Source organism: Apus apus, chromosome 1 (genome assembly GCF_020740795.1).
Source record: "Apus apus isolate bApuApu2 chromosome 1, bApuApu2.pri.cur, whole genome shotgun sequence".
NCBI lineage: Eukaryota > Metazoa > Chordata > Aves > Apodiformes > Apodidae > Apus > Apus apus.
In genome coordinates, this window is record NC_067282.1 from 205,310,108 (window position 1) to 205,319,801 (window position 9,694).

Consider the following 9,694-nt stretch of genomic DNA (forward strand, 5'->3'; position numbering starts at 1 on the left):
CCATGCACCCCAGACCCCTGTACACCCCCACACACCACGCGTCCTGACCCCTGTGCGCCCCGTTATACCACCCCCTCCCCCTTCCCCCCGTTTCCACGCCCTTCCATCCCTGCTTCCCTCCCCCCTCCCCACCTCCCCACATCCCCTCGCACCCCGACCCCCGCACACCCCGATATACCGCACACCCCGACCCCCGCACACCCCGACATACCGCACACCCCGACATAACGCACACCCTGACCCCCGCACACCCCGACATACCGCACCCCCCGATGTACCGCACACCCCGACATACCGCACCCCCCGATGTACTGCACACCCCGACACACCGCACACCCCGACATACCGCACCCCCCGATGTACCGCACACCCCGACATACTGCACACCACGATATACCGCACACCCCGACCCCCGCACACCCCGATATACCGCACACCCCGACATAACGCACACCCCGACCCCCGCACACCCCGATATACCGCACACCCCGACATAACGCACACCCTGACCCCCGCACACCCCGATATACCGCACACCCCAACATAACGCACACCCCGACCCCCGCACACCCCGATATACCGCACACCCCGACCCCCGCACACCCCGACCCACCGCACACCCCGACATACCGCACACCCCGACCCCCCGCACACCCCGACATACCGCACACCCCAACATACCGCACACCCCGACCCCCGCACACCCCGACATACCGCACACCCCGACATACCGCACACCCCGCTATACCGCACACCCCGACCCCCGCGCACCCCGATATACCGCACACCCCGACCCCCCACCCCCACCCCGATATACCGCACACCCCGACCCCCGCACACCCCGACATACCGCACACCCCAACATACCGCACACCCCGACCCCCGCACACCCCGACATACCGCACACCCCGACATACCGCACACCCCGACCCCCGCGCACCCCGATATACCGCACACCCCGACCCCCCACCCCCACCCCGATATACCGCACACCCCGACATACCGCACACCCCGACATACCGCACCCCCCACCCATCCCCACGTCCCCCGTTACGCCGCGCATCCCACCCCACCCCCCGGGGATAGGGGAGGGGTCGTCCCCGGTCCCTCCCGGTGGGGCTGGGGGCGGCCCCTCGGGAGCGCGCCCCCCGCGCATGCCCGACACCGCCCCTTAAATACCGGCGGGTCGAGGGGAACGAACCGACATCACCGGGACCGGAACCGGCGCTGGATCCGCCATGGCCACCGGGGGGGAGCTCGGCGGCCGCTGCTCGCAGGACGCGCCCGGTGAGCGGGGGGCACCGGGGTCCCCCTTCCCAGCATCACCCCGGGGGGTTCCCCCTCCCCCCCCATCCCAGCATCGCACCGGGTACCGGGAGGTCCCCCCGTTCTGGGGTGTCCGCCCTGTCCTGAGCTGGGTCTCCCCCATCCTGGGCACTGGGGGTTCCCCACCTTAACCCCCCCCCCCCCAGCATCCCAGTGGGTACCAGGGGGTCTCCCCATCCTGGGTCCTGGGGTGTTCCCCCCTCCTGAACTGGGCATCGGGGTGTTGTTCCCCCTATCCCCAGCACTGGGTGTTCCCCACCTCCCAGCATCACCCTGGGGGGGTTCTCCCCCTCCCAGCATCACACTGGGTACCAGGGGGTCTCCCCATCCTGGGTTCTGGGGTGTTCCCCCCTCCTGAACTGGGCATTGGGGTGTTGTCCCCCCTATCCCCAGCACTAGGGGTTCCCCCCCTCCCAGCATCACCCCGGGGGGGGATGCCCCTATCCCGGGGGTTCCCCCCCCCTCCCAGCATCACACTGGATGCTACCCTGGGCCCAGGGGGGGGTGTCCCTCTCCCTCCAGAGCATCCCCTGGGTACCCCCCGAGGGCTTTGTGTGTCTCCTGTGGGGTTTGGGGACCCCCCCCCCACCAAGTGCCACCGCAGCAGCACTCGGGTGTCCCTGGGCAGGATAGGACCCCAGTGTGACTCCCAACTCCCCCCCCCCAGATGGCCCCAAGACCACCAAGCCCCAGGGTGACACCGACGGCCCCCTGTGCGAGCGGCGCTGCGCCGCCATCAACAACGCCCAGGGGGACCTGGGCGACCTGGGCTTCCACCTCCAGCGTCCCCGTGTCCCTCCAGGTAGGTTGGCCGTGGGATGGGGTCGGGCAAGGGGCTGCAGGGTTTGGGGTGTCCCCCCCCCCCTCTCCCCTGTCACCCCCCCCTCCCCTCTATCTCCCCCACAGTGACATCCACCCCGTCCTGCTGCCAGCAGCACTCGGAGGAGGTCTGCGAGAGCTGCGTGGTGAAAACCACCCTGACGGCCGAGAACGCCGTGGAGGCCAACAAGCTCTCCAACAACTACAAGGTGGGTGCCCGTGGCGTGGGGGGGGGATGATGGGTTTTCTTTTTCTCTTCACCCTCAAAAAAAAAAAAACCACAAACCCCTCCCAACCTCGACGTTTCTGCAGTTTGGCTTCAAGAAATGGAAGAGCCACGTGACGGCGCGGCCCTGGGAGGACCGGTCGGAGATCGTCAAGGAGCTCTACTCTGACCTCAACGTCATCCGGGGGTCTGGAGGTGGGTGGCCTTGGGGACAACCCTGCGTGGATTTGGTGCAGGTGACAATGGTTCTGGTCTGGTGCCTCCCCTCCCTCAGGGTCCACGGTGACGTGTGGGAACGTCTCCTACCTGCTGCTCTTTGGTTGGTGGCTCTCGCTCCTCTACGTCCTCGTGGCTGCCGTGATGTTTGTCACCATCGTGGGGGCTCCTTATGGTGAGTCACAAGTGTGGGGCCCCCCGTGAGAAGGGTCTCTTGGGTCCTGGAGGGGTGGCCTTGTAGTTGGAGGGGACACGTGTCCCCAGCAGAGCTGATGCTCGTGTCCCCACAGGGCGGCTCTGCTGGGACCTGGCCGGGTATTTCCTCTGGCCCTTTGGCAAAGTGATCCAGAAAGTGGAGGTAACAGCAAACCTAGAACCAGGACCCCAGGGGGGGACAAACTGGGGTGTCCCATTCCACACCCTGACACCTCCCTCCCCACCCCCCACCATGACCTCCAGGTCCCTAGATCCCACCAGGCTTTGAGCACCTGTGAAACTGGCACAGAGGAGAGCTCAGCCCTGCTCGGTGGCCCCGTGCCCCGGCGCTGGCGCCCGCGCTGCTGGGAGACCACTGGATACTGGGTGAGCCCCGTGTTGGACACGGTGACACCCCCTTTCCCTCATCGTGGACACCCCAGGAACCCTCCATCATGGTGGAGACAGCACCCATGGGTGCTTCCTCTCCCCTGGGGGAGTGGGGGTTTTTTTTGGGGTGGGGCAAACCCTCAAGGTGACTTCCCGTTGGCAGGAAGGTGCCAGTGCCCTGCTGTGGCTGGGCCTGGGTTACCCAGCCCTCCTGCTGGCCCACGGGCTGGTCTGTGTCACCTCCTGGCTCCTGGTTGTCCTCATCCCCGTGGCCAAGCTGAGCGCCCGCGCCGCCGCCCGCGTCCTGCTGCTGCCCCCGCGGAAGGTGCTGGTCAAGCCCCTGAAGATGGTGGGTGCCTCCTGCCCCCAGGGTGGATTTTTTTTGGGGTGGGTTGGGGGATGCTGGGAGCAGCGTCACCCACTTGTCCCCCTGCAGACGGAGGTGCCGCTGGAAGGGGAGGTGATCCTCTGCTGCTACCGCGCCGCCAACCCCTACTACTACAAATACGCCGTGGACGGCATCAACGTCTTCGCCGTCAGTATCCTCTGGTGGGCTGGAGTGGGGAGGGGGTGTGTGTGTGTGTGTGTGTGTGTGTGTGGGGATGACACCAAATCCCACCCCAAATCCCACTCCACCTCGGTCATCTCCTTGACCAGCCACCCCCCCCCACCCCAGACCTTCTGCCACTGGTGCTGGTGACGCTGGTGCTGGGCTACGTGGACAGCCAGAACCGCCTGACCAGCTCCTCCATCAAGTTCACCTTGGCCTTGCTCTCCATCATGCCCCTCTCCTACTACATCGGGATGGCCATCGCCAGGTCAGCGGCGCTGGAGGGGACACCTGCTGCCAAGGTGGGGACACAGCTGTCAGCCCTGCTGAACGCCTCCCTCCTCCTCCTCCTCCAGCATCTCAGCCCAGAGCAACTTTGCCGTGGGAGCAGTGGTGAACGCCACCTTTGGTTCCATCACCGAGCTGACCTTCTACATCACGGCCCTCATCAAGGGCTCCCGCGAGGGCAACCGCTGCTACGCCGAGATCGTCAAGTCGGCGCTGACGGGGACCCTGGTGGGCTGTGTCCTCTTCGTCCCGGTGAGAGGAGGTGGCACGAGGGAGCACCTGGTCTCTGCAGGGAGCTGGGAAGACGCTGCGAGCGAAGACCTGATGGGTTTTGGTTTGTTTGTTTTTATTTTTTGGGGGGGTTTTCTCCATCCCCAAGGGTCTCTGCATGGTGATCGGGGGCATCCGGCACCAGGAGCAACGGTTCAACAGCCGCTCGGCGGGGGTCAGCTCAGCCCTGCTCTTCCTCTCCGTGGGAGGTGGGTTTGGGGACACACCTGTCCCCAGGTGTTTTGTTTGTTGTTTTTTTTTTTGGGGGGGTTGGGAGTGGTCCCACCAGTGTGGGTGTCCACCTTGTGTGACTCCATCCCTGCAGGTGTCTTTGCCCCCACGCTCTTCTCCAAGGTGTACGGGAAGCTGGTGTGCGGCGAGTGCCACAACGTCACCCGCAACCCCCTGGGCCACTACTTGTGTCACAACTGTCACTTTGACCTGGTGAGGACACGGACCCTCAGCTGCTGGGGTCTGGGATGCTCCCAGCCCACCTGCTCTTGGTGGTGGCAGTGGGACTGTCCCTTGTCCCCTGCATCCTCGCTGACAGGCTCTCTCTCTCTGCAGATGGACAACAACGGCACCCTCTACTACAGCCACGTCCAGTGAGTGTCCACAGGGTTGTCCCCACATTGGGGTGACACCTCCTGGGTTTGGTCATGGTCCAGCATCCCTCCCAGCACCTCATCTCCTATATCCCCAAGGCACATCCCCCGGGGGTCTCCATGGCAGACCCTGGTGGCACTGACCATGTCACCCGTGTCCCACAGACCCCTGGTCTACACCGTGTCCCTCCTGCTTCCTGCTGCCTACCTCATCGGCCTCTTCTTCACCCTGAAGACTCACTCACACATCTACGACATCCACATCAGCGACTGTCACAGTGAGTGTGTCCCCCCCAAACTGTGGGATGTCCTGGGTTCTTCTCACCACCCCAGGATGTCCCACCACGTCTCTGGTCTTTCCCCAGTGCCTGGCCACCACCACAGTGCTGTGGTCCACTGGTCCCGCTGGCGGGCCCTGGTCATCCTCTTGCTCTCCACCCTCTGCATGTCAGCCTGTGCTGACCTGGCCACGGAGCACATCAGCCCCATCCTCACCAACTCCACCATCTCACAGGTGAGTGAGTGTGGGGAGGGTGGTCAGCCAGGTTTGGGTGGCACGGGGGAGGTAGATGTGTCCTCAAGGGATGGGAACCTGACCTGGCTTGTTGGGGGTTGGAGCCCCAAAAGCTGGGGGGAAAGATGCTGAGCTCCTCCTCCATGCACTGAGGAGCTTGGGTGCTCAAGGATGTGGCTGCCATGGGTGTGGTCAGGGTCAGGCCCTGTGCACGTGTTGATGTCACCTCCTCCCCACAGTACTTCATCGGTGTCACCGTGCTGGCCATGGTGCCTGAGCTGCCCGAGATTGTCAATGGCATCCAGTTTGCCCTGCAGAACAACCTGAGCTTGAGGTGAGATGGCTTTTGGGGTGTCTTCCAGTGTGGTCCCCATGCCCTGCCCCAGTCCTACTGCTGTGCCTTGGTGCCAGTGATGGGCCCCCCAGCTTCATGCCACTGGTGGGGCAGATCTCTGCCAACCTGCCCTCAGGAGGACTTAAAAGCCACCCAGAAAACTGGGGTCAGCACCAGGCTGGGCTCCATGATTTGGTTCCTCATGGTGGGTTGTGGTTTGTTGTTGTGTTGTTTTTTTTTTTTCCTCACACTGAGCTGAGTGACCCAAGAGCTTCTGGAGACCTGGTTCTTGGTGGCTCTTGACCTCTCTGTCCTCCCCAGCATCGAGATTGGGAACTGCATTGCTGTCCAGGTCTGCATGCTCCAGATCCCCATCCTGGTGCTCTTCACCATCTTCTATGTGAGTAGCCCCAGGACAGCCCCTGGGTGAGCTCCCAGCAGGGCTGGGGACACACGGACGTGGCGAGGGCACAGCCACCATCCCCAGTGTCTCCTCTGCTCAGTGCTGGCAAAAGTGTGGCCAGATGTCTCCTACCATGGCTGATGCTGTCCTCTGCCCTAGAGGCAGAGGAGGTCCAGCAGGTGATGTGCAAGTCCTGGTTGGCCATAAATCCAAAATCTTCTCTGCTTTGCAGCCGACCAACTTCACGCTCATCTTCAGTGACCTTCATGTCTATGCCAGCATGTTCAGCGTGGTCCTCATGAACTACATCTTCATGGATGGCAAATGTGACTACTTCCAAGGTGACCACTTACTTGCCCACGAGGCTGCTGTGGGATGTGGTGTTCCCACCTTCCCTGTGCTGATGGGGTGGGGTGAGGGTTTCTGGAGACAGCCCTGGGGTCATCTGCTTGCTGCAGCTCTTGGCATGTGGTGCTGGAGCAACTTCTGGGGTCTTGTTTGACCATCTTTTGCCCCATCCCTGGCAGTGTTGAAGGGCTGGTTAGATGGGGCTTGGAGCAGCCTGGAATGGTGGGAGGTGTCCCTGCCCATGCAGGGGGGTTGGATCTAGATGATTTTTAAGGTCCCTTCCAACCCAAACCATTCCATGACCTTGGAGGTGCCACCCAGCAGCAGCTCCAAGGGGTGGTCACTCCCTTTTCTCCCTTAAGGAGTTTAAACCCCTTTTGATTGAGGTTTTGCAGAGGACTTTGTGGAAGTCCTCTAGAGTGGGCCAGGTGGAACCACACCAGAAGGTCTTCAGAGCAACCTCCATCCAGTTAACATCCTCCAACCTGCTCTGTCTGCCCTAGGCACGGTGCTGGTGATGGTCTACTTCATCCTCCTGGCTGTCTACTTCTTCGCCCCATCGCCCAGTGGTTGCTGAGGTGGTTTGGATTCTGCTTCCTCCAAGCCTCCTGTTGGGTCTGGTGCTCACGGGAGCCCTCATCCAGTGTCTCAGGGACTTGGCCAGGCTGGCTCTTGTCTGGAAGCATCATTTGCTGAAGCTCCTGCTGCTGCCTGGCTGCCCTGGTGGGATCCAACGGGGCTCTCAGTGATGGGAAAGGTGGTGGCCACAGGAACACTCCTGAACCAAGGAGGAGCCCCCAGGTTGGAGCACTTCACAGAGGTCTTTTCCAGCCCACACGTGTGGCTGGGAGGAAAACTGTCCTTAGTGGAGGGTCTTGGAGGAGGTTTCCAGGTGGTCTTCAGGACAGACCCCTCCTTGGGGATGTGCTGCACTGGGAGAAGGTACCTGAGAAGAGCCTCATGCCCTTCCAGGCAGTGGGTGATCCTGGGCCTGGAAGGGACTCGGGTCTGGGGATGACACAGGGCTTCTTGATGGTACCAGAAATGCACCAAAAAAGGTATTTTTCAGCTGTTTTGTCATTAAAGCAGTTTTGTACAAATTGGAAAAAAGCTCCTTTATTCTAAATGAGCTTCTGGTCACCTTGCTGGGCCCCTCTGTCTCCACCACCCTGCTCAGTGATGGTCTTGGGGTGGTGGCTGCTTGGTGCCCACCAAGGCTGGTGCTCAATGTGGTGGGTGCTGGGCAGCAGAGCTGGCTCAGTTGGAGCCAGAATCCCAGGGAGTGGAGCAGGACATCCCTCAATGTCCTGTCACAGCACCAGAGCAGGTGGCAGGGGAGACCCACCCCTGACATGGGGACAGAGCCAGCCTTTCTCCATAACCTTCCCCAGGCTGCAGCCCTTGTTTCCAGCATGGTCCTGGGTCATCCTTGCTCAGAGGTCTTCAGAAGGCTCCTCAGAAGGGTCAGGGATGCTGCTGGTGCTGTTTGCAGGGTGTGAGGTGTGACATGTTGAGGACGAGCTCCTCTGCCTCTACCAAGGGAGATGCCAGCAGGTGAGGTGAGAGGACACAGCAGCTGCCTTGGTCTGATTTATTATCAGAGCTTTTAAAAAAAAAAACAAAAACAACAACCCAGAAGAACCCAAAAGCAAAACATGGGCAGGTACCTCACACAGGTGACATGACTCCTGTGTCCCTTCTCCCTCCCCAGCTCCCTGGGGACATCCTGTGGCACAAACACCAGGGAGGGCAGAGCTGCTGACTGGCCACGACCTGGACCTTGGGCTTGGAAAGGTCTCCAAGTCCAGGGAGAGAGACAGGACAAGGCTTCAAACAGCCCAGCAAGGTGGGCAGCAGCCTGGGCTCCCCTCCTTCCCAAGGGAAGCTCGTTAGCAATTAATGATGCTGCTTTATCAAGGGTTATTTTCATGGCCTCAGTGTGGACCATCCTGCTGTGGTTAGTAGGGAGGTTTGGAGTGATCCCTGGGTGAGGAGGTGGAGCTGGCTGGTGGCAGCAGCTGGGCTTGACACCACAGGCAGCACAAGGTGGAAGAGGTGTGGGATGGGAGAGCAGAAGGTGGTGGCACGGAGCATGTTGTTCTGCTCCCCATCTGAGGATAAACAGCAGAACATCTACCCTGGGGTGAGGGAGCCAAACCCAGCCTTTGTGTCTGGGAGAGGGTGGTGGGGCCTGTGCTGCAGGTCCCTTCCCCAGTGCCATGCTCTGCAGGAGGACAAGCCCAGCAGTAGCTGCTGGTGGCTCCAAGGATGCCCTAAAGAGGTCCCACATCACCCTGAGTTGCTCTGCTTGGTGCTGGGGGTAAGTGGTGGGGTGGAGGCAGCAGGGCTGTCCCACAGACACACTCTGAGGTGGCAGGTGGGACAAGGGGGAACAGCTTTCAAGTGGAAGAGAGGAGCTGGAGCTGAGATGTGAGGGAGAAATTCTGGGCTGTGAGGGTGGGGAGACCCTGGCCCAGTTGGCCAGAGAAGCTGTGGCTGCCCCATCCCTGGCAGTGTTGAAGGGCAGGTTGGATGGGGCTTGGAGCAGCCTGGAATGGTGGGAGGTGTCCCTGCCCATGCAGGGAGGGGGTTTGGATCTAGATGATCTTTTATGGTCCCTGCCAACCCAAACCACTCTATGATTCTATGATGCAAGATGCTCTTTGGAGTAGGTAAGAGAAGCACCAGCACATCTATGACCAAGCTGCTCCACTACCAAGGTCCCAGCAGAACTGGAGTCCTGGAGGCCAAGATGAAGTGCAGACATTCAGCTTTCTACAGGAGGACGTTGAGAGCCACCAAGTTCAGGCCAGGAGAGGGAGCTGGAGAAAAGGCCCATTGGCCCAACCTGGTCCTGCAGAAGAGGACATGAGGAGCCAGGTCTGGGAGCAGTGGGATCCCAAACAGGGAGCCTTGGAAGGGGCTGAAGCAGGATCATACTCTCCAGGAGCCAAGTGCAGCTGAGGCCCCAAGCCTTGCCCTGTGACACCAGGAGCAGAGGCAGCAGCTTCTGTGGGCCAAAGCACCAGAGAACACTCCAGCTGGGATGCCCAACCTTTCTTTTTCTGGGCTTTGAGGAAAAAAGAAGCAGGAATTGAGGTAAGAGGGGAAAGATCTCTCCCCAGGAGCAGGGGAACAAGTGGCACCACTTGAGGTGAACATCAGGGGTGCCCCCCAAGCTGGGGGGCAGGGACCCCAGCAGCCAGTGCT

General features: G+C 61.4%; 1 protein-coding gene across 1 annotated transcript; it reads left to right on the plus strand.

Moving 5' to 3' along the window:
* The first annotated feature begins 1,238 nt into the window (after positions 1-1,238).
* LOC127387009 (uncharacterized) lies at positions 1,239-7,691 on the plus strand. Its single transcript, XM_051624892.1, has 20 exons — positions 1,239-1,287; positions 1,994-2,128; positions 2,233-2,354; positions 2,458-2,566; positions 2,646-2,762; positions 2,878-2,945; positions 3,047-3,169; positions 3,336-3,521; positions 3,609-3,711; positions 3,849-3,990; positions 4,079-4,262; positions 4,390-4,489; positions 4,606-4,724; positions 4,848-4,885; positions 5,051-5,163; positions 5,251-5,399; positions 5,639-5,733; positions 6,055-6,133; positions 6,369-6,477; positions 6,988-7,691. The coding sequence occupies exons 1-20, from the start codon at positions 1,239-1,241 to the stop codon at positions 7,059-7,061; spliced, it is 2,214 nt and encodes a 737-aa protein (XP_051480852.1). The 3' UTR covers positions 7,062-7,691.
* Positions 7,692-9,694: the final 2,003 nt, after the last annotated feature.

Bases quoted from the DNA above. Each gene is read 5' to 3' on its own strand.
- LOC127387009 (XM_051624892.1), top strand. From the start codon at position 1,239: ATGGCCACCGGGGGGGAGCTCGGCGGCCGCTGCTCGCAGGACGCGCCC. The intron at 3,170-3,335 runs GTGAGCCCCGTG...TCCCGTTGGCAG, and splicing joins GGGAGACCACTGGATACTGG to GAAGGTGCCAGTGCCCTGCT. The intron at 6,478-6,987 runs GTGACCACTTAC...TGTCTGCCCTAG, and splicing joins CAAATGTGACTACTTCCAAG to GCACGGTGCTGGTGATGGTC.